At 52.8% G+C, this 25,863-nt stretch overlaps 9 protein-coding genes and 1 non-coding gene across 10 annotated transcripts; 7 read left to right on the forward strand and 3 right to left on the reverse strand.

The window, feature by feature from the left end:
• Positions 1 to 214: 214 nt before the first annotated feature.
• Positions 215 to 2,030, forward strand: K489DRAFT_373351 (uncharacterized protein; the record flags this gene model as incomplete). Its single annotated transcript, XM_033603414.1, has 3 exons — positions 215 to 283; positions 410 to 1,231; positions 1,290 to 2,030. 3 exons carry the CDS (start codon positions 215 to 217, stop codon positions 2,028 to 2,030), a joined length of 1,632 nt encoding a protein of 543 aa, XP_033456531.1.
• Positions 2,031 to 2,383: 353 nt separating this feature from the next.
• K489DRAFT_373352 (uncharacterized protein) lies at positions 2,384 to 3,912 on the forward strand (the record flags this gene model as incomplete). The annotated part of the gene is made up of 2 exons (XM_033603415.1): positions 2,384 to 2,471; positions 2,552 to 3,912. The coding sequence occupies 2 exons, from the start codon at positions 2,384 to 2,386 to the stop codon at positions 3,910 to 3,912; spliced, it is 1,449 nt and encodes a 482-aa protein (XP_033456532.1).
• A 1,022-nt stretch (positions 3,913 to 4,934) lies between these two features.
• Positions 4,935 to 8,359, forward strand: K489DRAFT_325617 (uncharacterized protein; the record flags this gene model as incomplete). Its single annotated transcript, XM_033601840.1, has 3 exons — positions 4,935 to 6,857; positions 6,908 to 7,494; positions 7,687 to 8,359. The coding sequence occupies 3 exons, from the start codon at positions 4,935 to 4,937 to the stop codon at positions 8,357 to 8,359; spliced, it is 3,183 nt and encodes a 1,060-aa protein (XP_033456533.1).
• A 1,049-nt stretch (positions 8,360 to 9,408) lies between these two features.
• On the forward strand, positions 9,409 to 10,776 carry K489DRAFT_390674 (galactose-1-phosphate uridylyltransferase; the record flags this gene model as incomplete). Its single annotated transcript, XM_033606621.1, has 4 exons — positions 9,409 to 9,561; positions 9,617 to 9,752; positions 9,805 to 10,449; positions 10,550 to 10,776. 4 exons carry the CDS (start codon positions 9,409 to 9,411, stop codon positions 10,774 to 10,776), a joined length of 1,161 nt encoding a protein of 386 aa, XP_033456534.1.
• Positions 10,777 to 11,638: 862 nt separating this feature from the next.
• Positions 11,639 to 11,755, forward strand: K489DRAFT_t51. Its single transcript has one exon. It is a non-coding gene; the product is annotated as a tRNA-Arg (tRNA).
• Positions 11,756 to 12,450: 695 nt separating this feature from the next.
• On the forward strand, positions 12,451 to 13,585 carry K489DRAFT_417596 (uncharacterized protein; the record flags this gene model as incomplete). Its single annotated transcript, XM_033608194.1, has 2 exons — positions 12,451 to 12,726; positions 12,785 to 13,585. The coding sequence occupies 2 exons, from the start codon at positions 12,451 to 12,453 to the stop codon at positions 13,271 to 13,273; spliced, it is 765 nt and encodes a 254-aa protein (XP_033456535.1). The 3' UTR covers positions 13,274 to 13,585.
• An 88-nt stretch (positions 13,586 to 13,673) lies between these two features.
• Positions 13,674 to 14,273, reverse strand: K489DRAFT_373356 (uncharacterized protein; the record flags this gene model as incomplete). Its single annotated transcript, XM_033603416.1, has 1 exon — positions 13,674 to 14,273. The coding sequence occupies one exon, from the start codon at positions 14,271 to 14,273 to the stop codon at positions 13,674 to 13,676; it is 600 nt and encodes a 199-aa protein (XP_033456536.1).
• A 1,458-nt stretch (positions 14,274 to 15,731) lies between these two features.
• On the reverse strand, positions 15,732 to 17,307 carry K489DRAFT_325721 (ArfGap-domain-containing protein; the record flags this gene model as incomplete). The annotated part of the gene is made up of 3 exons (XM_033601846.1): positions 15,732 to 16,087; positions 16,153 to 17,046; positions 17,100 to 17,307. 3 exons carry the CDS (start codon positions 17,305 to 17,307, stop codon positions 15,732 to 15,734), a joined length of 1,458 nt encoding a protein of 485 aa, XP_033456537.1.
• Positions 17,308 to 17,696: 389 nt separating this feature from the next.
• Positions 17,697 to 20,772, reverse strand: K489DRAFT_396395 (NAD(P)-binding protein). The gene is made up of 2 exons (XM_033606876.1): positions 20,347 to 20,772; positions 17,697 to 20,269 (listed from the first exon to the last, which is right to left on the reverse strand). The coding sequence occupies exons 1-2, from the start codon at positions 20,503 to 20,505 to the stop codon at positions 17,723 to 17,725; spliced, it is 2,706 nt and encodes a 901-aa protein (XP_033456538.1). The 5' UTR covers positions 20,506 to 20,772; the 3' UTR covers positions 17,697 to 17,722.
• Positions 20,773 to 23,333: 2,561 nt separating this feature from the next.
• Positions 23,334 to 24,898, forward strand: K489DRAFT_67809 (cystathionine beta-lyase MetG). Its single transcript, XM_033608830.1, has one exon. The coding sequence runs from the start codon at positions 23,521 to 23,523 to the stop codon at positions 24,847 to 24,849; it is 1,329 nt and encodes a 442-aa protein (XP_033456539.1). The 5' UTR covers positions 23,334 to 23,520; the 3' UTR covers positions 24,850 to 24,898.
• Positions 24,899 to 25,863: the final 965 nt, after the last annotated feature.

The raw sequence follows: 25,863 nt of genomic DNA on the forward strand, positions 1-25,863 counted from the left end.
AGCCCACTGCGGTATGCATTTGAAATGCAAGATTCTAAGTAGCTATAGGTTGAAAGCCCCTCACTGCCGTGCTATCTCAGGAACATCATCATGCATGTGCGGCACATGATGCAAAATCGGACTGCCCTCTGAAGCATTCCTCAGGGTCAATCAATACCATGATTTCACTCTCATCACATTCTGCCAGTCGACCACGGCGACAAATAGTGGAAACATGGCCTCTCGCGAAGGCGACGTGCCCAATAAGTACGAAACAGTGCTGGAGGATCTGGGCGACAACGTCGTGTGTGGAGTGGAGAACTTCTATGAAAAGTACTTCGAGAACAAGTCATGGTCTGAGGCTGCTGGGCTTGTCGCAGAAGCTTTGGAGGCATCACAGACACAGTCCAACACGGAGCCATCTGCGTAGCACAAGTTTGAAACAGATCCGCTGGGATGGATTCTGGATTATGCGTTTACTTTACCACCGACTCTTAACCCGTATCGGGCATCAACGCATCATCCGTCGGACGATAACAGCACAAATGAAGGTCCTACTTTCTACCTGGCTTTCGCGGAATCTACAAGGCAAAGAGACTCCGCATGGACGGATATTCAGGTGCTTGGACAAGCCAGTCCTGCGAGCAGTCTGGGAGAGAAATCTCAGGTGCTTGACGGTCGTAGGCAACTCTCCTTGCATGCTTGGAGGGTATTCCACAACCAGACCACGCGATGTTCCATCCATGGATTTCATATTTACGGACGGCACGTTGAGCTGTGGGTTTTTGATCGGAGTGGTGCTTACACGAACAAATCTTTCGACATCGACTCAGATGCTGACCGAGTTCTACGTGTCATTGCCGGCTACGCTTTAATGAACAAGTCTGAGCTGGGAATCAACCCCTGCATTCACACTGACGGCTTGGGCGGTTTCGTCCAAATACGTAAAGCGAGCGATGGCGAATTCGCACGACTCTTCCTCGAAGATCTCCCAATCAGGAAGTTTCCTAGCATAGTTTACAGTGGTCCCACATGCTATCGAGCGCGGAGATCGCAGTCCGAGGACTTCACATTCGTAGTCAAGTTCGCATGGCGCAGAGTGGATCAGACAGCAGAAGAGGATATCACAGGCTTAGTCCAAAAGAGGAATGTTTGGGGTGTTGTGCGTCTGTTCGGCCATCTCTCCGTTACTTCCATTGATGAGCTACGCCACGGGTTAGACTTCAGCCACTGCAGAGTACTGTCCCTTGGAGTAAGTGTGCGGTTCGCAAGGTAGGCCCTGACGCGTTAGTTTACTGAATTGTTACCAGGAACATATTTCAATCGATCGTCAGACAACGCTCAGCGTGGCCAATCCAAGTGATAAGTACGTGAATTCAGTCAATGCTAACTTCTGTTGCGTAGCTATCAGTCCGGTTGGGCGGCCAATGCAAGAGTACACGTCGTCCTCGGAAATCCTGGAGGCTTTTCGTGACATTGCGAAAGGCCATCATTCGCTCTATTTCGATGGCCAAATACTGCATCGCGATGTATCGAAGGACAATATCATGATAAGCATTTCGCCGCACGGCCATGGTCCAAGAGGCTTCTTGATCGATCTCGACGTCGCCCAGCGCTTGGACAAAGACGAGCCAAAAGAAGGATCGCGATTCGGAACAAGACCTTTCATGGCAATCGGGGTCCTACTTGCTCAGAAACATACGTACAAACCCGATCTCGAAAGCTTGTTCTACTGTTTTCTATGGACCGCAATATGCGGCAAGGGAAATCAATGGCCACCAACAGATTCCAAACTCTGGGCGTGGTTTCGAGGAAGCTTCAAGGAATGCGCGCTTCGGAAAAGTAGAGACATGGACGTTGCTGGGTTCGAAGGCGTTCTCGAGGAGTTTTCGGAAGATTTTGTTCCTCACAAAGGCCTGGCTCGGGCTTTGTGGAAACTCTTCTTTCCCCATCAAGGCGATCTCCTGGTTGCGAGCCGCGCGGAAGTCTCTAGTGATCCTTTTGTTCTGTATCGAGCTGTGGCTGAAGCCTTCGATCAGGCATTGTTGTAGCCGCTAGCAATTTGAGAGATTTCGTTAGAAACCTTGGAAGACAAAGTCAATGCCCTCGTCGCCTCGTCGCATTGCCACAAAAGTGGGATATTCGCGACCGTACAAACTCCGCGCAATGTGATGGTAATCTCCGTTTTCGTAACCACTGTAATGTTCAGTACGCAAAACCACCTGGGCAAACAGTGATTGAGCACGCCGTCATCCGTGATGTGACGTCGCGGGTTGGCCCGCACACTGTCACCGAGCAAGCGCATGCTCGCGCGTCTTCCAAGTTTGGCACTCGTCGAAGCGCATCACAGACAACTTCCATGCGCTGCATGTATTGAAAACTACATTCAAGCCTTAACTCCACGATGAGAAAATCTTTTTCGGCGCGTGCCACTCCACGTAAAATTGTACTGGACGACGATGCAGAAGATTCGTCTGATTTGCAAGATACAGGTAAGTCCAACATGACGTGGATCAGCATGAAATTAAACCTCATCTGACGTTCAAACTCAGCTCGCGCAGTCCGCTGACAGCGCTTCTCCGAGCAGGCTCCGCAGTCAAGCGACCGAATTTCAAATCACGCAAATCGAGCTCACTGCGCACCTCCTTCGGCCACGCTTTGACGGACGATGATGAACATGATTCTCCCGCTGCGGTCGTGACTCCCAAACGGTCGAATTTGGCCAAAGTAGCTGTTCAGCGCAATGCATCGAAACGTAGCTCATTATTGGCGTCGAGCCTCCCTCTTCGACGCGACGATGACGATGAACGGCCGAACTATAGCGCAGAATCGCTGCAGGAATTGAAGAACAGCACACCTAGCACACCTCGAGATGAAGGGAAACACAATGAGGTTGATTCGGCGCTCGCGCTGCAGAGCGATCGCGCTCTGGATTTATCCTCGAAGTTTGGCTCTTCATTGGCAAGATATGATCAGCCCCTGGGAATACCCTCCGCCGCCGAGATTGCTGAGAAGAAAGCCCGGCGCGCAAGGCTTGCTATGGAAAGCGAGGAATTTATATCACTCGATCCTGACGATCCTGGTCTAGATGAAGAAGAAGACGAGAACATGACACGAGACGAGAGCGGTAATCTTATTCTGAAGCCAAAACCGCTTGACAAATGGGGTCTTTCGGAGAGCCGCCTTGTACAAGATGATGAGGACATCATGGAGAATTTTGAAGAGTTCACTGAGGATGGCCGAATAGCCTTAAGTCGACAGGCCGAAGCTGAAGCTACTCGCCGCAAGAAGCAGGAGATGTCGGAACAAATTGCTGAGGCTGAGGCGCATTCAGATTCGGAATCAGATGACAGCGAACGTGAACGCATTGTTGCGTACGAAGCCGCACAGACTCGACACGGAACTTACGCTCGAACCCACGGTTCATCCGTACAAGATGATGCCCGACCTCGAACGCCCCCATACATCACCCCCATTCCTACCTTGGACAGCGTCATTGAGCGCATCAGAAAACAATTAAGCGATATGCAAAGTCTTCACGCACAGGGGCTCAAGGACATGGAAGCTATACAGCAGGAGAGAATCCATCTCGCCGAAGAGGAGGTGCGCATCCAGCAGGCTCTGAAGGACACAGCGGCAAAATTTGAAGCTCTGCGGAAAGAGCAAGGAATCGCCAGCGACGAACAGGCAGGGGACAAATTAAAAGCTATTGCTGGGATTTCAGAAGCGACGGATAGCAATGTGGAAGAGAGTCGAATCATGCGCCAAGATTCCGCTGCGGATGGACATGAAGAGGATGAGGATGAGGATGAGGCAGCTGGTGGGTTCGTTGGTCTGGGGTTTGGCGCGGCTAGACATGGATTTGGAGCTTCAGGATTGCTGCCAATGCCGTTGAAGGAGCCAGAAACAGATAGTAATAGCGATGAGGATTGACATAATACGCTCAAAAGTTTCGCTATTGCGACTCATCTCAATTTTCCAAAAACGGTCTTCTATACAGCTCTTTCTCATCATGCGACATAAACTCAACTGCATTTTCTGATAAGAAAGATGACCCTCGGTGGATGCTTTTATAATAGCTATCATATGTGGAACAGGTTCCCCTGTGACGAAACGTGTAATTCCCAATTTATCCATAATCGTGCTTCTGATTCAAGAGATCTCTTATCGGGCGACATGCGAATCGGTAGAGTGTTCTTTGCCCGCCAGGTGCCCGCGCATCGAGTAGAAATGGTGTGCAAGTGCTCTGTGTTTGTTGAATGTCTTGCAGAGGACGACAATTATGAGATGAGGTTGGCCAAACTTGCCGAAAGAGGAAGGCCGAGTGGGGAATTGCAGTCGATCTTCCTCCGCCACAGCAGGGGACAATAGATGCGTCAGCGGAATTGCCATCGAGATTCCTTCGGCCTCATCGATTTCGTCGCTGCGACGCTTTGGTCTACTACTTGATCAAGCATTGTCAACTCGATAAATTGGAAGCTTTACAAGACATTTCGACGTAGATACGTCTCCGCCTCCCGTCTCGCTGGGACTTCGGCAGACCCTTTCCCAAAGCGGCGAGCCATCTGCCACTTCCTCGGATCACCTATCAGCCAATATCACGCATTTTGCGCAGCAGCCGTGGCGACAATTATGGCAGGACAACATCGATATTCCTCATGAAAACTTCGATCTGAAAAAGGCGTTTGCCGACAACCATCAAAATGGCGGATACTGTACCGGCCGTGGCGCAACAGACTTTCACTGTGCCCGCTGCGACGATTGTGGACAAAAATGAAGATATCGTCAATGCTACATCAGGACATGATGACGATGACAACACGTCTTCATCAAATGGAACGGAAGTTCTTGATCGGGTTCATACAGATGCGGAAGATTGGCGAGGAAATATCATCGATGGCAGTTTTTCCCCAATATGTGCTCCCAGATCTGGGAATAGCACAGGCCTGTCGTCTATGAGTTCATCAGTTGCTGCGGACGAACTCACTAATGGAAAATTTAAAGTCGCCACATTATCCAGAAAGCGATCTTCGGATGGAAGTTTTAAACCTCTTCTATCTGAACCGCTTAAAATCGCCTCACCTCAAATACCGTCGAGCGAAATTACCTCGCCTACGAAAGGCATTGCAACTCCTCAGCCGGCTCCCAAAAAGCGCGGTCGACCACCAAAGATTAGACCGCCTGGCACAGTGTCAACGGTTCAAAGTACTAAATCGCCCAGAACAGCTCGTAGCTCGGGCACCACGATACAGAAATCTCAAGTCCGGCCACGCTCTTCCATTCCTTCACAAATTTCTGCAGACGTCCTCGCTAGCCAGTGTATCGAAGCCGCTCATGGTTCCCGCTTGAATCCATATGCGCTACATCCAGGCGAGCACAAATCGATAGGCCACGCTCTCTCGCCGAAGGAGGTCACTATCTACCTCAACATCCGCAACAGAATTCTGCGATTATGGAAACAAAACTCGCTCTGTAGTGTGACGGCTGATGAGGCTGCCGGCTGTGCAAAAGAGACTCGATTTTTTGGTCTTGCGAGCGTGGCACATCGTTGGCTGGTACGAAATGGTTATATCAATTTCGGCTGCGTGGAAGTCCCAAAGGAGCCAACAAAGCCGCTTGGTAAAGATGCAAGACAACGGACGGTGGTTGTCATAGGGGCTGGTGTTTCTGGTTTGACCTCAGCTCGACAATTGGAGGGCGTGTTCGCACAAGAGGCTGGTAAATGGGCAGCTCGAGGAGAGCTTCCTCCACGAGTAGTGGTCTTGGAAGGCAGGGAACGTATCGGTGGACGAGTTTACTCGAAGCGCTTACGGAGTCAAGTCACCGGAAGCCTTCCGGATGGCCTGCTCAATACTGCCGAGATGGGTGCGATGATTGTCACTGGATTCGAGCACGGTAACCCACTCGATACGATTATTAGAGCTCAACTCGGAGTACGATATCACCTCATGCGCGATTCGCTCACGATATACGACTGCGACGGCAAGCCTGTTGACGAACATGCGGACATGCTCAACACCGAATTGTATACGGATATTTCAGATCGGGCTGGGGAGTTCCGAGCCGTTTCGCAAAAGAAGCTCACTGCGCTAGGGGACGAAGATCTTATCAATCGCGGACGAGACCCGGCGCCTGACGGATTTGCAGCAACCCAGCTAGAACCATTATTAGCTGGTCAGATCAAATCACATCAGCCAGCAGCAAGACGAGGTCGACGAAGAAATGCACCGCCTGGTACCGAAAAGCTGACAGGAAGGAGTGAAGTTATCGAAGGCGAAGGTGTAAGATACAGCGCTGCACGAGCGGCAAAGAGCATGGGATGGCAGATCAGAGAAGGCGTCGCCAAGAATCAGAGCGTTTCATTACAACAAGTCGCCAGCGCCAGCGCACATCCCACTCTGGGATCTGTCATGGACGAAGCCATTGTGCAATATCAAAGTCTGATAAATGTGACACCAACGGATATGCGACTTTTGAATTGGCACCATGCAAATCTGGAATATGCAAATGCGGCACCTGTGACATCACTGAGTCTCAGCGGTCATGATCAAGATACGGGAAATGAATTCGAGGGCGCTCATTCGGAAATAATAGGAGGGTACACCCAGGTTCCGTGTGGACTGATGAACCTTCCAACAAAGCTCGATGTCAGATTTGGTCACATCGTGGAGAGCATTCATTATGATGATCGCCATCCCAGCAACGAGCCAGTCACGACCAAGGTGGTTTGCACAAATGGTGAGATCTTTGAGGCAGATGAAATCGTGATGACAGTCCCTCTGGGCGTGTTGAAAGGCGATGCTGTGGATTTTGATCCGCCCTTGCCTAGCTGGAAGCAAGATGCCATTGACCGGATGGGGTTTGGTCTGCTCAACAAGGTTTGTCCTTCCACGAAACCAACAGGTACTATGCTTATTTGCCATTCCAGGTCATCTTGCTTTACGAAGAATCGTTTTGGGATGAAAACCGCGACATGTTCGGTCTACTGAATGAACCGGAGAAGTCTGGAAGTTTGGATCCCAGGGACTACGAGAACAAACGCGGCCGATTCTATCTAATTTGGAATGCAAGCAAGACCAGCGGTCGTCCCATGCTTATTGCTCTGATGGCGGGTCATGCAGCATACGATGCAGAATATACCGGGACAGAAACTCTCATGGATGAAGTCACAGATCGACTAAGAGGTGTATTTGGACCGAAAGTACCGAAGCCGATCGAAGTGATCGTCACTCGCTGGCGTCGGGATCGCTTCACAAGAGGCACCTACTCTTACGTCGCACGGGATACATTACCAAGCGACTATGATACAATGGCCAGGCCCGTGGGGAATCTGCATTTCGCTGGTGAAGCGACCTGTGGCACTCATCCTGCGACTGTGCACGGCGCCTTGTTATCTGGCCTGCGTGTGGCTTCTGATGTTGTTGAAGCTATGATCGGACCTGTCGATGTGCCTGAGCCACTGGTCGACGCGGTGATGATCAAGCAGGAAACTACCAATGGCACTTCGCTATCAAAGTTGACACCATCTAGCAGCAGAGGACGTCCTTCGATATCAGTAGAAACGAACAGCGGATTTTATGCCACGCCTACCCAGCCATACATCAAACAAGAATCTTGCGCCACAACTCCTCTTTCTGGCATTACTCCCGCCACAAGACCTTCTCGTCCACACTTCGTTCTTCAACCAGCTGGGCCACCAGCGCAAAGTGTCTGCCCCTCTGATCCATCATTTTGGTCATCACTTACATCCTCCAACACTTTAAAGGCTTACTCTGCCTCTGACCGTGAGGCGACCATCACTGCCAAGATTTACTCACGAATCGGCGAGCGTCCACTACGGCCTAGCAGGCCTGGTGTCAACCCGTTCCTAATCTTCACCAAGGAGAAATGGGAAGAATGCAAGGCTTTTTGCAACCGTACCGATACCAATGGATCTCCTGCCGCCAATTCACCTAGCAAAAGCAATCACGCTTCTTCTGCGCCTGCCAGTCGTGACATGATTCGTCAGACGATCGGGAAATGGTGGAAGGCAGCTTCTGAAGAGGACAAGCGACCATTTATCGCCCAGAGCCAGGCTGCTCAAGCACAAGCAGATTCCCTTCGCAAGCAGTGGGATATTGATGTCGCCAAGTGGGACTCGGATGCAGTACGGATTCGGCGAGAGCTTGTCACTGAAGAACAGCAGCAGCAGCAACAACAACAACAGCTATCTGCCCCGCCAGCACCTCTGGAGACTGGGATACAAATCCCGGATGCTAACACAGCTCCACCTACTGTCGAGGTTGCTCCCGATGCTCCTGGCGAGGCAGCTGCTGCTGTTCCTATCGTTCAGCCTCCTCTCGTGAATGAAGTCGCTACTGAGCCCATGGTTCTGTCATGACGTACGAGTCTGCACAGTATATTCGCTACGCGATGACATGGGATCATTCGCTCTCGCACTGCTCCATTCTAGCCCAGCATACTACGATACTCTTCTGCCTGTAGTAATTATATGTACATAAACTTTCATGAAAGCATATCGTCGCATCTGCAAACACACCATGCCTGATTCCGTATGTTCAATTCAGCCTGTTGAAGAGCTGCTCAAATCTCTTCTCGTGACCGGGACGAAATTTCCCCTGCTCAATGACCATCGACCAAAGACAATTGAGCCTGTGGAACGTGGCGAATTATCCGTCCGCCCTAGACCTGCAGGTACAGCCGGACGAAAGAAGATCTACTTCAATATCTCTTTGATGGATTCTTCTTCGCCTCCACTTCTTTTGCCCTCGATTGATGATTTCTCCACATTCCGATGAAGACGGTGGCGGATACCGGGTGCGACTTTGGAGGAAGTCGACATCTGTGGAATAACGTACGAGAGGAACATCGTAAGGATGCCCAGGTGAAAATTGAAGAATCATATGCCCCGCTGTGAAGTTGTGTGTAAGGTTTCCAGATGCCAACACCTGGGCAGGCAGACATTGTCCTGAGTCCGATATCCTGCCTGAGGCTTTGGGCTTCGTAGCCCTCGATACGCCTCATACTGAAGCCCAACGTCATCACGGAAATGCAGCTCGATGGCTGTGTTGATACTCTCTATCATCACGATTTGACTACATTGGACATTTAGCTCACACGAGATCGAAGAGAATCATATTGTCGAAGGGCCAATTGTGATTCGCGGAAGAAGTTGAGTCGTAAGTCATTGACGATCTCCAATGTTGCAATGCTAAATTCGGGCTCCTCCACTATCCGAAATGGTTGAATTCACAACCTCATCGACATCTTGTGGATTGGTTCTACAAGCATGCAGATGGTTATATATCAACAGGTTTTCGAACCTTTCGATCATTCAATTCGCTCCAACGAGCAGCAACATCTGATTCCCAGTAATTTGTCCCCTGCTTCAAACTACTTCTTACATTCTTTCAATAGTCTTTCGAAACGATGCCTGACGCAATTCTTGACGATATCTCTCATCGACGGTTTAATCCACTTCGCGGATCATGGGTACTAGTTTCTCCTCATCGAACTAAGCGACCTTGGCAAGGTCAACAAGAAGATGCTTTCAAGAATGAAATGCCCGAGTACGATCCAAAGGTAGTCCTTTTCCGATCATAAAGCACCGCGAATGCATTATTGATCGCCCAAATAGTGCTATCTATGCCCCGGCAATCAACGTGCGCAGGGCGACTCAAATCCAAAATATGAAAACACCTTCATGTTTGTCAATGATTATTCGGCTGTGAAGGAAGAACAAGCCGATTACCATTCTCCAGAAGAGGAGAATTGTATGTACTCTACTAACCTCTGATCGATGTACAAACTGCTCACAATCAATAGCATTGGCGTCAAGATTCCTCAAAGCTGAGGGCACAAAAGGAAATTGTTACGTTCTTGCCTTTTCTCCCAAACACAACCTCACTCTGGCAGACATGTCTCCTCAAGCCATTCTTCCGGTGATCAATACATGGACAACCATCTACACCGCTCATCTCGATCCGCAATCTTCCCTCTATCAAGCTGCTCAGATCAACAAAACGGAGCAACAGTACGACCTGCCAAGCGTCGATCGACCTTGTGAACAATATCGGTACATGCAAATATTCGAGAACAAGGGCAGCGCGATGGGCTGCTCGAATCCACACCCGCATGGGCAAGTCTGGACTACGACCTCCCTTCCAGAAGAGCCTGCCCTCGCTCTAGCGAATCTGATCGAATACCGCAAAGCTCACAACGGTGCCCATCTCCTCGAGGACTATGCCAAGCTCGAAAACGAAAAGGGTGAGCGAACCGTTTTTGAGAATGCAAGCTTCTGGGCTGGCTGTCCGTGGTGGGCGGTGTGGCCGTTTGAAATTCTAGTCGTCTCCAAGAAACACAAACGTGCTCTCGTTGACTTTACATCGGAGGAGCGACAAGCGCTGGCAGAGTGTATCACGGAGGTGACGAGACGATATGACAATCTCTTCGAAACGAACTTTCCTTACAGTAAGTTATTCATCTCGTTTGACCTTGTTCGCATTCGAAAGCTGGGCATCCTCATCTCTCCACTGTGGTGCTTTCTGCTGACATACACAACTCGCTCTAGGCATGGGCATCATTCAAGCTCCGCTCACCGGCACCGAGGAGGAATACGAAGCTTCTCACTTCCACATGCACTTCTACCCGCCTCTTCTCCGCAGCGCCACTGTGCGAAAGTTCCTCGTCGGATATGAAATGATGGCCGAGCCGCAGCGCGACATCACGCCGGAGCAAGCGGCGAAAAGGCTTCGAGGTTGTGCAGGAGAGTTGTATCGGACGGCGAAGAAAGCGTGAGGCGTGATGGGCGCATGTGGAGTTCTTGGAGCGCGGGAAGTGGAGCAACGGAAAGGGGAGAGGTTGGTTTTTACATGCACAATGTGAGGAATGTCTTTGTGGTGGTAAAGGATAAAGATGACGAGAATTCGATCATTCTTGAACGTCACTTCACATATGTATGGTGTTGATATTTTGGAGATGAAGATGAGAGCTTTATCTATCTCCTACGACTAATTCCTGTCTTTAACACGACCTTTCTTCGGCGGTTACCGAGTTCATACCTTCATTCTAATTTCGTTTCTGTAATCGTTTGACGATTACCTAGGTACTTAGTATATCGCGATCGACAAGACAGTCCTTCAGCTTGCAAAGCATGGCAACACGTGTTTTGTAACGACAGGCACCAGATAGACCGATCAAGTCATTACTCAGCAGAGTCAATGAATTGGGATGAGTCAACAGCACCTGGGCATGTGGGAAAAGAGCGACCAGAAGCTCGTTCAAAGTCAACCTTGGAATGATGTGGCCGTGTGATTTCACCTTCTCATAACCCTAGGGTAGATCCTCCCTGGACCCTGTAAGGGAATCAATTTACAGACGTCACTTGGATCAGCTCTCTCTTTTCCATCAGCATCATGGTCACAATTCATCTACCTTTCGACCAACGAACCAGACCACTGGACGTCCAGACCACTGACGTGTGCAGTTCCGGCTCACCAGAGAACCACACATGCGGGCGACCCGCGACACAAAGTGACACAAAGTGCCAAATTCCGAACCATCAGGCACCAGTGCTCAGCACCTTTGTGCAGCCTAGATGTACCGTGTGTCTCGACTTTTGCATACCCTTTGGTTGTTGTTCAGAACCCCAAATTTCATCGGCTTCGTGGCGCAATGGTAGCGCGTCCGCCTCCTACACGGAGGTCGCTTCGGGTGGGACTCGAACCCACATTACCGAATTAGCGGGAGGCTGTGGGTTCGAGTCCCACCGGGGTCGACCTTTTGCCGTTTTTGGGTCATGGAATTGGTTTTGACGGAAGTGTTTCGCGATGTACATTTTTTGACGGGATACTCGGCACATGGCCTCGGAATGGACGTCGGGATGCCTAGTAACTTATGTACGACGGCGCTAATGGCGTGTGGGAACCGAACTCCGTCAAACTGTCAGATTACTAGATAGTACCTCCCCATCGACCTGGGTTGAAATGACCCTCTCTACATTCACCTGATTGCTCCACGCTACCATCTCAGCACGCCCATTGTCACTCACCCGAGCACCACAAGACACAAGATTGCTCGAAATTTCCTCTTTCAGTCGCCAATATGACAGCGCCCGGACAAAGCATAAAATTTGCTGTCATGTATGGTCGCCGAGGAATCAGTCGACTCCCTCGACAGTGCTTGTCACACACATGAAGACATGAACTACGGAAAACGATGACGAGCTACTTGCCTTTGATCCCCTGTAAGATTCTTTGAGGCCCATTGCCAATCTAGCCGGATCACCGTCGCGCCCGCGAAACGAATCGAAGAATGTCCCACAACCTCGAGCATGGAGAACGCTGTTTAATTTTCACGGCTCGTTTGCTCTATAATGGGCGGTCACGGTAAAGATGCTCCAAAAGTCTGCACCACTTTTCTCCCCATTCAACACTATCATCGTCACCGCGATCCAAGCGCCACGGTCATAAGATGCACCTATCAAGCAGCAATTCGAGACAGAAGTCGTTATCATCCAAAAACGCCTTGCCCGGTTTCCTCACGAAGTACACGAAGTGGAAGAAGGTACGCTCACAGAAACGAGTGCGTCAATGGTCATATGACTTCGGTTCCGACGAAAAGTCCGCTATCAGCCAAGCTGTCTTATCTTACATCGACGACAACGAATTTGACACCAACGCCAATCCGCAACCGGACGATGTGACTGAGACGATTGTGGCATCCCTGATCACGTCGAGAGACTTCCCGGTGCAAGAAGCTAGGAGTCGAAAGAACACTGGCCACATTTTTCATTGAAAGATGCCAGGGTCGTCGCAGAAGTAAGCTAGAGTGGGACGCCAAACGCGGAATTGTTTTGCAAAAGACGCAGCGTCCTGTTGCGCGTGCCGGGCATATTGCTTCAGGGCGGTTTGGTGGGTTTGCTGACATGGTCAAAGATAAGCTTTCTGTGTTCTCTAATACCATCCCCACCTCTGCTGATCTGTGGTCGCAACACGGGCAAACTGCCAACGAAAATGGACGCTATGGCCTCGCATCAAACATGGTTGCGATTCTGGCGGGCTTGATCGATGAAGTCTTCGCTCCGATTTGTAAGCAGCTCAATCAGAGAGCACAATTCTGGGCTGATCTCGCGAATGACACGGAGGTTGGAGAGCACGTTGGTGTCGAGGGAGGTGGTGACGACGCCATGGATGTGGACGATAGCACGAACGGTGGGAGAATCGAATCTGGTGGAGTGAAACCCGACGGGGCGATGGCCAGCAACGAGGATGTTGATGAGATCATGGAAGGGTAATCTGGGACGAGATGGGATGTAAAACTTTCCGCATCTTCAACGTCTCAAAGTGCGATCAAACTTGTGTTATGCTTCTTTCACATTCGAAGGAGCTAATCGCACTTGCGCCGTCGACGGCCGTGTCTGGTGTCATTTGTGTGGCAAGAGCATCATCTTCTGCAAGATCTGCCCCTATTGGACTTGATATAGGAATCGGTGATCGGACGAAGCATTCTACTGACTAATCCGATGCTTCGTTGCTCCGATGACTCATCCATCGCTTGTTACTCCGATGACTAATATCATATTTCATCGACAACCTTGGAGCTTTTGAAGCAAAAATCCGAATAGTTGACGTATGCTATAAGCGCCGACGTGTACGCAAGTTGCTAGACGGTCGGATGTCCGTTTTCGAGAGAGGCTATACGGAAATGATTCGGCGAAAAATGAAAAATCGCGGGATCTCTGGCGTGAGTCTGGTGCAGAACTTGCCGCAAGTATCAACAATTTCTGGCCACTTTTTGGCGATTTCCGCTTGCGTTGCTTTGCACTCTTCCTCTGTAAGGACATGATGACCTTCGAGCAGAAGAAACATGTGATGAGTAGCAGGCGTAAGCTCTTGCAAAGATGGATCGAGCTTTTCCAAGATCGACTTCATTTGTCGTAAATGTTTGACATCTCCCGTCAATTCGTATGCGGCTCCATGTTGCATGATCAACCTCTTTCTCTCCTCGAACGAATCGATAGCCATGTTGGCGTCGCGTACGGCCTTCTCGGAGAGCATGCGCTCATTATTCGCTGCCGTCGATTTCTTGCCACCCACAAGGTCCAGCATGACACGATTTCGCGTGGCGGTCCTACGATTGGCCTTTTTGGGAATATCATCGCCACGATACTCCTTGGAGAAGAATACTTCGTCTTGGTTGATGATGAAAGGCTTGCAAAGTTGCGATTCGTCGTTGACTGTGTACAATCCGTGACACGTGAGGGAGGCGCCCTTCCGCGGCACAATCGCCCGCATTGCTCTTAGATCATGATCGCGCGATACAATCAAGTTGCCGAACTCTCTCTCCAAAATGCGGCGAACATTTTCGCCACCATATCCATTTACAAAGCCGATGCACCCGACATCCTGGCTCGTGACGCGGCAACAATATCAAGGAAAGGACGAACGTCGTTCATGTTATCCACGACGTTGAAGATGCCCAAACTACTTAAGACAGATTCTGTAAGAATGTACCTGGTGCGTTTGGTATCGAGCCGGCCTGAATAGGTGTGCGTTGAAATAGAGGCACGATGGTTCTGAACTACTTTGCTTGTGACTTGCGATGCTCATTCAAGCATGATGTGGAGATAGTATCCAAATCAACCATACCCATCAATCTCCGTGAAGCATTATCCTGTTGAGCCAATGATGTGTCAAGACCTTGGGCAGCCTCTTCACCTCCCTCACGATATCCATTGCTCGGACAGCCACCGAGAATGCCGGACCCTTCAAAGGAGAGAGTTCCGATGTCGAGGTTCGGATATGCATGATCCACGAATCAGGGCAATTATCTCACCACCCGGACGGACTCCATCTCTCATTCCCTCGAGCTATTGCGTGACAGTGCGACGTATACGATGATGCCCAACGATATGTCGGCCATCCATCTCGTCTCTTCCTATATTGCCCTCGCGCTTGATCGCCTGATCGTTCATGGGCAGCCTCCACATCTCACTGTGTCTCCATTAATTACAGCTGGCCGCCAGGCTCGATGATCAGATCTACAGCTAGACTGAACTTGCCGTGATGAACATTGATTGCGTTATTGAGTGCGCTGAAGCCATGGATAGAAGTAGACGGTCCTGTGGATGGAAACCCTCCAGGGCTGCGGCGAGTGGCCTTCCTCACCTGACCTTACGGGGTGCTCTGGCTTGCGTGACGTCTTTTGGCGTTCATTACGCCGATAGATGGCTGATGTTGGGAGGATGATCAAGCGTGCTGTTCAGCCCGCGATCCCATGCAATGCTCAGTGACATGGACAAAAGCGCGACGGGTGATGATCTGGTGGTGTTGGCATGTGGGTCTTCTCTACGAGATTTTCAACGGTCGACATCAGTCCTCTGATGATACTGCAAGCCGCTGCTCCGCGCACCCCGGCCTGCGCCGTTCAGGCTGACTGCTGCCATCTCGTGCATATCGAACTATGCTTTCCAAGCTCAGGTGTACAAAACGCTGGATCTCTCGCATCCGGCTCGAGTGAGATGAGCGTGCTGAACAGGAATGACTGCAGCATCAAGGAGAATTTTGCTTTCGGAGATGACGACTTCTTCCTCTTTGGAGAGATTTGATCGTGAACGTCAAGGCGATGTTGATTTCATCAAAGCATTAATATTGTGACTTGCGAGATTGGTTTACGCCCTTGTGGATTAATCAAGTAAATAGAAGCGAAGATGCCGGACTGTTCCCAACGCAATGAATGCGCCACGATCCAATCTAACTGTTCATATACGACCGCACGGCGTCGCCCAATTTACTCGCTCCCTCGCCGAGGAGATTGCTCAGGTTCTCAATGTCATCCCCGGCCGTCATCCCAAACTGGCGCACGAAATCTTTGGCCGCGGTCTCAATGTCCCCGTAGTCGCCTCCTGCGCCGCCGGCTTCGCCGCCCTCGTCCTCGGGCCGGCCGAAGTAGGCATTGCTGGAGATGGCGGTGGCGCCGCTGAAGCCCTCGAGGCGGGCCTTGGCTTCGGACTGCGCGTTGGAGTCGTAGGCGTTGCGGCCGAAGAATTCGTCCGAGGAGATGCCCTTCTGCGTGCCGAATTTGGCGCGGGCGTATTGTTCGGATGCATCTGGGATTGATCGTGTTAGCTGGTCGTGCTGAGGTAGGGGAAAAGGATGAATGACGGGAACTCACCCTCGACGACGGGCTTCTTGGCAACTGCGCCGAATCCCATCTTCTTGGGCGCAGCGGCGGCTGCACCGCCGGCGCCTCCCCCGACTTGTCCGAAGCCCAACCGCCGCACGCCCATGCCCAATCGCTCCACGTCGCTGTCCTTGCGATCGCGACCGGCGCCGGGGCTCACCGGTGTAGGCGCAGCCACACTGGAGGTCACCGCGGCAGCGACGACGCTCGATTTGGCGGCTGGCGGGGCTTCCTCGTCGGGGTCGTATCCTAACCGTTCTTTCCGCTCCGCCTCCTCCCGGGCCTTCTTCTCCGCCTCGTCAAAGTCCAACGCGGACGCATCGACCTTCTTCGCGCCGAGTTTCGTCTTTTTCGCGCCGAGGATGTTTGGCTTGGGCTTGCTGCTAGCACCGCCGACGACGGCGGTTTTGCGGATGGCGGTGGTGGAGATGCTGCGCGCGGCGGGGGCGGCCTTGGGCGCTGCATCGGTGCCCTCGCCGGCGACGAGTGGTGATTTCGGCCGTCCGTTCGTAGCTCCTGGGTTCAGAAAGGGGCTTCCGGTCCGTTGCGCGGGGGTGCCGGTACGTGAAGGTGGGTTGCTAGGCCGCTTGACTGCAGGCTTATCCCAGCTCGAGAAGAAATCATCGTCACCTCCTGCTGCTCCCGCCGATGTTGCCTCCTCCGCATCTGCTGCGTCTTCGATGATAACCTCGTCAGGATTCTTTTTGCGATCGGCCTCGACTCTCCGAGCAAGTTCGTCCTTGTATTTATTCGCGGCGTTGGAGGTGTATTTCGTTTTGGAATCCTTGCTGTTGAGTGCAGCGCTTCCACCGTTGGATTGAAAGTATTTCGTGGCCGACTCGTTGCCGCCTACTTTCATGCGACGTAATTGATCCCATTGCCATTCTAGAAGCGGTCAGCGCGGTGTACTCGTGTGTGAGGATCGCCACATCGCGTACGATCGAGGTTTGTACTCCGCACGAAACTGATGTGTACACCCAAGTTCCGGTGGTTTGCTGAACAATCCAAGCACAGGTAGATTCCAAACGGTACTGATGACCATGTCGGGTTTTTGGCGCCGCAATCGAAACAGATCTTATTCGCTTCCTTGCGCTTCAATTGCGTAAAGAGTCGAAGAGACTCCGATTTCGGCGCGAGCGCAGCCATTGTGGGTTGACGTATATGTATTCTTGGAAGACTGTAAATTGCAGCGCAATTGCTTCCTCGGCGTGCAATGTCGGAATGTTATCCAATGTTCACAACAAAAGTGATGTTGTTACCCTGTAAAGGCAGGCAGGAGGGGCGAACCCGGAAAGCTTGGCGCCGGTTCGAGTGGCCACGTTTTTGGCGTGGGGACGCCCCTTCCGCGCCTGATAACATCAACACCTCAGGCATGTACAACGAATAAATCTCCGAGGTTGATAATTGAAGTTCAAAGTGAAGTTGAAATGGTTTATGATGGCATTGGTACACACACATAAATCTGCGCACAGATTTTCAAAAAGGTACATTAGAGAAAAACACAGGCATTCCCAAGCATAGTCATACTTTTCCCACTCATCTATCCGTTCATTTCCATCGTCTACAACTTGGCCTTGCCACCGTCGACGAGCTCGGCACCAGCGCCAGAGATGGCAAACTTGCCAGTCTCCTTGACCTTGACCTGGAAGAAGACGGTGTTGCCCTCCTTCCATAGCTCAGTGACGAGGGTCTGGCCGGGGAGAACGGTGCCGGCGAAACGGACCTTGATGCTGCGGAATTGACCGTACTTCTCGACGATGGCGCGTGCGGCGAAACCGAACGAGCAGAGACCGTGCAGGATCGGGACGTCGAATCCACCAGCCTTGCTGAAGTTGGGGTCGATGTGAAGAGGGTTGCGGTCACCAGACAGACGGTAGACAGCGGCTTGCTCCTCGGTGGTCTGAGCCTCGACGACAGCGTCGGGGTTGCGCTTCGGGGGCTGGTAGACGCGGGTAGCGTTGCCGCGGTCGGAGCCCTTGTTGGCACCGCCGAAGCCACCGGAGCCACGGATGAAGACGGTGGTCTCGTTGTAGAAGACCTCCTTGCCGGTGGCCTTGTCCTTGGTGAGGGAGCCGGTGGTGACAACGGCAGATTTGCCCTTGTCGACAACATCGACGAGCTTGGGGTATGACAGGAGAGTGGCCTCGGTAGGGATGGGGAATGATCGGATCTCGAGGTACTGCTCGCCGTGAAGGAGCATCATCGGTGAGAAGTTGGGGACAACCTCGTCATATCCGAAACCAGCGCGAGCGCCAAAGGTGGGAATAACACCGTAGCTGGGAACGACTTGGAATTCATCGTCACCCTCGAACACATACTTAAGGTCGGTGCGCTTGGCACCAACACCCAAGTTGTACAGGATGACATCCCGGTCGTCGTATGAGAATTCCGAGGGATCCGTGGTCTCAGTTCCCTTGAGCTTCTCGATGTTCTTGAGGTAGTTTTGCTCTCCCTCTTCTCCCTGCTCTTCCTCGGCGATGTTGCCCATGTTGGACATGATCTTCTCGGTACCGGAGCTCGGGTCATCGGGGTTGTCGGAGTTCTCGTCAAAGGTGATGATCTTCTGGAAAGCCTTTTGGACGGCCTCGGGGGTGAGGGGAATGTTGACAGGAAACTGGGCACCGGCGGTTCGTTGCCATCGGGTCTCACCGACCCACCCGGAACCACTCTCGAAAAGGCGACCGGTGGGCTCACCGGGCATGTTGTCGGAGCACATGACGAGAACAACAGGCACGACGTAGTCGGGCTTGAAGGCCTGAACCATCTCCTCGGGCATGATGGTGGCAGTCATGGCGGTACCGGCGTTGGGGGCGATGGTGTTGACGTAGATGTTGTTCTTGGCACCCTCACGGGCGAGAGCACGGGAGAAACCGAGGATACCGCACTTGGCCGCGGCGTAGTTTGCCTGACCGAAGTTACCGTAGATACCGGAGGTGGAGGTGGTGTTGACGACGCGGCCGTACTTTTGCTTCAGGAAGACGGGCCAGGCGGCCTTGGTGGCCTTGTAGGTACCACGAAGGTGGACGTCCAGAACCTGGTGGAATTGCTTGTCATCCATGTTGTGGAAAGACTTATCGCGCAAGATACCGGCGTTGTTGACGAGAATGTCGAGGCGACCGTATGCGTCGAGGGCGGCCTTGACGATAGCATCACCGTCCTCGGCGCTGCACTTGACACCGACGGCCTGGCCGCCGAGCTGCTCAATCTCGGCCACGACCTTGCTGGGGTCAGCCAAGTCGTTCACGACGACCTTGGCGCCGTATTTGGCGAATTGCAAGCAGTACGCGCGGCCGAGACCAGCACCACCACCAGTGACGACGGCGACGCGGCCCTTGAAGCTGACGGGCGCGGGAGTAGGGTTGGCGGGCAGCTTCTGGGCCTCCTCGAGGAGAGCCATGAAGTCGTTGGGTCCAGTAGGGTATTGAGCCTCGCTGAAGTTCTCAACATCGGCCCACTTCTCAATCAAAGCAGCAGGGGTGAATGAGGCGTCGGCCTTGAGGAGGGCACCCTTTGATCGCTCCCATCGGAGCTTAGCAATGTGACCACCACCAACTTCGAAGATGGAACCGTTCTCCTGGTTGTCCTTGTGGACCAGGTAGGCCACGAGAGGCACGACCCAGTCGGGCTTGAGGTTGTCGAGGACCTCCTTGGGAAGGACGGTCTCGGTCATGCGGGAGGCGGCAATGGGCGCAATGACGTTGCAGAGAATGTTGTATTTGGCTCCCTCCTTGGCCAAGGTCTCGGTGAAACCGACCTGGGCAAGCTTGGCAGCAGAGTAGTTGGTCTGGCCGAAAGCACCGAAAAGACCGGCTGCGGAGGCGGTGTTGATGACACGACCGTACTTCTGTTTCCGGAAGTGAGGCCATGCGGCGCGCGCGCACTTGTAAGCACCGACAACGTGAACCTTCATGATCAGGTCCCAGTCCTGATCTTTCATGTTCTTGAAGCTGATATCCCGGAGGATACCGGCGTTGTTGATGAGCACATCAACGCGGCCGAAGGCGTCAATGGCGGTTTGGATGATCTTGTCACCATCCTCGACGGAGTTGTAGTTGGCAACGGCGTTTCCGCCGGCCTTTTTGATCTCGTTGACGACAACATCGGCGGCCTAAGCGAAATGGAAGCAACTCCGGTCAGTACGCTGCAAGGATGAAGAAGTTCATCAGCGCGGGGTTAGCGGCTCACCTTGCTGTCACCACCCTCGCCCTTGAAGCTTCCTCCAAGGTCGTTGACGACGACGTTGGCTCCTCTGCTACCGAAGAAGAGGGCATATGCGCGACCAAGACCACCGCCGGCGCCGGTGACGACGACGGTCTGGCCGTCGTAGCGAAGACTCTCACTCATGATGGATGTGATGTGATGTGGGGAGATGGACACACTGATGAGAGAGGTCCGTTGAGGATGCGTGAAAAAGAAGGAAACGGGAGGAGGAGAGGAAGAGGATGATGATTATTATCAGTGTTCGGCCGAAGCGCTCCACCTACTAGTATGTATCCCAGGACGACGATAAAAAAAGAGCCTTGGAGGACGGGCATCTACGACTCGTTCGGCTGTTTCGTGTCGGCGCGCGGCTTCAGCACACGGGCAAACAGCGTCAGTAGTATGAAAAGTGGGTGTGTGAGCCTCGGCAAAGCTGAATCGGCTGGCTGCCCAGTGTGTGAGAGAGCGAGGGCGAGGGCGAGGGCGAGGGCGAGATCAGCTGGTCTATGCTCGTCGCATTCTTTCCAAAGTTCGTTCCCAAGGTTGTACCCTAATCACGCTTCCCCAGTCTCTCGAGTGATGAGATCATTTTATTTACTTCTGTCTCATCATTCATCACTTGTAATGAGGACGACGAGGAGGCACGCTCCCATTGATGAGCGCCCGGCGCATACACACCTGCCTATACCGCAGATCCAAATCCACCATATCTCGGTGCATACATCCGTCGAAGAGGTATCGGTCATCCCACAGTCGTACAGTACTTTGTTGTGAACCATGTGCAGTACGTGCGGCTCCACAGGGAGGAGGATCGGTGGAAGGCCGATGAACACATGACCCCAGAACTGCCCAGGTGTGTGCACTGGTGGTGGAATGCGTCTGGTCTGGGAGTCACCGGCTGTCACATGCTTGAGATGTACGCAGCACCACACACTGCATCCCTGTAGGGCTCGGGGATTCGAGACAGCTCGGGTTCCATGACGATGGACTTACAGTACGTCCTGTGCAGGACTGTCATCGGCACACGCACACACACACGCACACACAACACGCGGCAGGTCGTACATCGCCTTTGTCTTGCAGCCTCATCCTCGAGATCTCCAGGCTGAAGTCGAGTCCATCGCAAACAAAAACGTCCATCTTGACAGGCCTAGACGGGCATCGACAGGAGGAGTGCGTGGAAATACTAGCGCACCGCATTGATGATCCCCACATTCTCTCTCTCCCTCTCTCTGCCGCGGATGTCCGTCAAGACCAATGCCAATTTCCTGCCCCTCGTATGAATCGTATGAATTATTTCCCTTACTTCACTTCTTACTCTATTGCAGTGGGCGCCCGCATGAGACAGTCGCCATGTGGATGACAACCACCAGCGACGAGCATTTGACTGGTTGTGTGGTGCCGTGCCGCGCAGTTCAGTTCAATTCAGTCCAGTCCGGTCCAGTACCACGGTCGGAAGCTCGGCTGACAAGCACAATTTGGACTTTGGAGACACAAAAAAGGGCCTGTGGGCTGTCGCAGACTTTCACATGCTGAGGCCGGACTCTTATCCACATTGGATGTTCTGGTCGCTCTCACAGTCTCGTCACTGCCCAGGTGCCCAGGTGTCTCTCTCCACATGATAATCAATTTATCCCCCAGAATTCCCCATTCGTCCCGGCGGACGGTCCCATCTCCGTATTCTCCTCGGCGCCGTCGGGCACGTGAGCTCGTCATCCGCCGAGGAGGACGAGATGCCGACACATACCACTGTAGCATATAATAACGGCAGCACCTATATCCTACTCATACCAACCCTACCTGTACAGTCCTGTGCCAGAGGCCGGGGCGCAGATGTTTTGTTGCCCAGGTGTTCACTGATGAGAGACTGATTACTGATTATCTCCAAGGTTGCCGGTGATCAACGTTATACATCATCCGCAGGTCCCTGGCGTAGCCGGATCTTCCCTCGGTGTCCCGGTCCCGGTGGGGCCCCGGCCTTTGGGCATCTTAGGGTTGACATCATTCGTTGTCGAGTCTTCAGTTTGGCACATTGGATTGGTATCACATATCGAGATCCCATCCTTCCAGGGATGTTTTGAGATTGATGAGATGGGATGCTCAATACTCATCGAACTACAGCAGACTAAATGACCCGGCCATGTCATTCCAATAAGTAGCAATGAATAAATAACTCTCCTTGTTACACTCTCGGTTGGAGAAGCACGCGACACGACCAACGCAGTTGCCCCAGGAGTCCCGGTGTTCGAAAACCAGAACTACAGCGCATACGATTCGGAGTCTTATTACTCAGACTCACCTGGGCAATGACAGAAACACAACCTTTTCTTGTACACTCGTCTCGATTGAGTTGATCAAATACTCACACCTCAATGCTTCAGCCATCCTTGTTGAAACGTGAGCCTCGGCCCAAAAATGCAGAACCCCTGGCATGATCTGATGCCAATTTGCACAATCGCATGGAGCAGCCCAAGGCTGTCCTTGGAAAATGTGGTACGCATAACAAAGAAACTGCTTTAAGCGACCTTGGAGTGAACCAACGCCTCCGTGATTGCGAGTCGTTCACACAAGAGGCTGTTCAGAGCGGCATCTAGATTTGCGAGTCAACATCGTGAGCTGGCGATATCCAGTACAGACAGCACTGCCCAGGTCCATCGTACACAAAATATTCAGATCAACACGTCGGACTGCGAAAAGCACGGGACCCTGGAAAACTCCACACAATTGAATTGCGTGCTCGTCGTCATTTCTCAATGCAGCGCAATGAGGGGACCAATGTCTCATCTCACGGATGCCGGTGGCGGCGCGTCCAGCCGGCAACAAACCCACACAGAATGGGCAACCCCGCGCCCTGACGAAAAATTGACCATCCGCTCACGCGCCGGATAAGCTTCGAACAGTCATCTTGCTGCTTTCCAGATCTCGTCGCCGACAAGTAAACCGTTCTTCTACCTCATCTCTCCGCAACCTATCTCAACTTCACATCCTACCTTCTCTACCTACCAAAAACCACCTCAGGCGAGACTGTCCACAAGTGTCGCCCATCATTCCACCCAAGTAGCAACTGCGTATACAGGTCTCTGGCCCTGTTCAAAAACCACCTGTTTTCCCTAACATTGCACATCGCAACACCACCACTCCGCCAAACACATATCCACAATGGCTGGACCTTCCGAAGCCGTCGGCAAAGCCTTGAAGAGCCTCGACCTCGACGGGCACATCTTGCCGCCGTCGCCCGCACCTTCCACGCCGACCAATGGGCGCAAGTATGCTCTCGCCACGGAGCTGGTCTACACCGAAGCCAATGACCAGTACAATGCCAGCAGCATGCCCATTTACCAATCGGCCACTTTCAAAGGTGGACCGGGTCAAGAGTATGACTACACGCGGAGTGGAAACCCTACGCGGACGCATCTCGAGCGCCACCTGGCAAAGATCATGAACGCCAACCGTGCGCTGGTCGCCGGTTCTGGAATGGGCGCCCTGGATGTCATCACGCGAGTGCTCAAGCCGGGCGATGAGGTCGTCACAGGTGATGATCTCTACGGAGGCACCAACCGCCTGCTCACCTATCTGAAGACCAATGGTGGAATCATTGTGCACCACGTGGACACCACGAACATGACAGCAGTGAAGGAAATTCTTTCAGAAAAGACCACCATGGTCCTTTTGGAGACGCCCACGAACCCGCTCATTAAAGTGGTGGACATCACAGGCATCTCAGCGGCGGCGCACGCTGCCAATCCCAAGGCCATCGTGGCCGTGGACAACACCATGCTCTCGCCGTACCTTCAGAACCCATTGGATCTCGGCGCAGATGTCGTCTACGAAAGTGGAACGAAGTATCTGTCCGGTCACCACGACGTCATGGCGGGCGTGATCGGCGTCAACGACACGGCGCTCGCCGACAAATTCTATTTCATGATCAACTCGACCGGCTGTGGTCTGGCACCATTTGATAGCTGGCTTTTGCTTCGCGGGATCAAGACGCTGGCCGTCCGTATGGAGAAGCAGCAGACCAGCGCAAACGCCATTGCCGAATATCTCGAGGAACACGGTTTCAAAGTCCGCTACCCTGGCTTGAAATCACACCCTCAATACAAACTCCACTGGTCACAAGCACGTGGCGCAGGCGCAGTCCTCAGCTTCGAGACCGGCTCCATCGCCCTGTCGGAGCGCATCGTCGAATCCACCAAACTCTTCGGCATCTCCGTGTCCTTCGGCTGCGTGAACAGCCTCATCTCAATGCCCTGCCGCATGAGCCACGCGAGCATCGACCCAGCGACGAGGAAGGAGCGAGCCCTACCGGAGGACATCATCCGCCTGTGCATTGGTATCGAGGACCTAGATGACCTGAAGGACGATCTTGCCCAAGCGCTCGTCAGGGCCGGCGCCGTCCGGTTGACAGAGAGTGGTTTCACCGCCTTGCCTGCGGAGGAGACCGAGGGTCAGACGGGCCTGACGACGCAGGTCGTCGACGAGCCATAAGCGACCTGGCGATTGCGATTGCGCGATTGCGAGCCTCACTTTCCTTAGCCCCCCCCTTGGTGTCTGGGTTTCGTGAGAAACTGGGTCATGCTTATGCTTACGCACTCTCCCCACGGAGAGGGAGAGAGAGAATAAAATCAACAAATAGAAAACCACATTGAATAGAATAAGGGCTCTGATGATTACTCTTCCTTGCCAAGCGACGAGGCGGTGTTCGCGTTGTTTCCCATGCATGGCAATGCCCTGGTCCTCCGCAGTCACGGTGGGGGCGCGCCGACAAGTTCGCGAGGTCTGCCAATTTCCTGCTGTATGGTGGTGCGCATCTCGACTGCCTTTTTGTTTCCGGAGTTTCAGAAAGAAACGCCAATTGTCCGGGCATCATCATCGTCGTCGTAATGAAATTCCGACACCGGTCTGCCCAGCCCGGCTAGAGATGGGTGACGCCAAACCATATTGATGAGGAGAACGTGAGATTCCCGAGACCGCACGGGTCATGCTATTCGGCGGTCCCGGAGGAGGAGAGAGGTGCATATGTCAACGCGCATGGTGATCGCTTGCAGAATGCTGAGACTCCGACGAGTGTGTGTGCGTGCGCGTGTGTCTGTGTGTGGGTGGTTGTGCGCCACGGCCGGAAGGCCGCTCATGTCCTTCGCAAGGCAGAGCTGGAGCTGAAGCCCTCGGTTTCGAAAGACAAAACACAATGTATGACGGACGCCTCGCACGTGTCAAACCGATGTGCGAACTCGCCTGGTGTGCTCATCGTCATCTGGGTTCTCCATCCACGTTCAGCCCCAAAATCCGCTCGTGCCCGCCGCCCGCGGAACACAGCCGCTGCCACGTGGCCGGGGGCGGGCTGGCTGTTTTCTTTCCCTTCCCCCTCGAGGGACACGGCATGACGCACGCGGGTCGGGGCTGAAAAGTGTGCTTTTTTAATGCCCACGTGTAGTGTACAGCAGCCGGCTGTCCTTTTTGCGGTGGCACCCTCTTACCATTTTATTCCTTCCCATGTGAGAG

Source organism: Dissoconium aciculare (assembly GCF_010015565.1).
Source record: "Dissoconium aciculare CBS 342.82 unplaced genomic scaffold K489scaffold_13, whole genome shotgun sequence".
In the NCBI taxonomy this organism is placed as follows: Eukaryota; Fungi; Ascomycota; class Dothideomycetes; order Mycosphaerellales; family Dissoconiaceae; genus Dissoconium; species Dissoconium aciculare.

What these genes read in the sequence shown, in the direction of transcription:
- K489DRAFT_396395 (XM_033606876.1), bottom strand. Translation starts at nt 20,505, where the DNA reads ATGAGTGAGAGTCTTCGCTACGACGGCCAGACCGTCGTCGTCACCGGC. An exon ending in GCGAGGGTGGTGACAGCAAG is followed by an intron (nt 20,270 to 20,346) that starts GTGAGCCGCTAA and finishes CATTTCGCTTAG; the next exon opens with GCCGCCGATGTTGTCGTCAA.
- K489DRAFT_67809 (XM_033608830.1), top strand. Translation starts at nt 23,521, where the DNA reads ATGGCTGGACCTTCCGAAGCCGTCGGCAAAGCCTTGAAGAGCCTCGAC.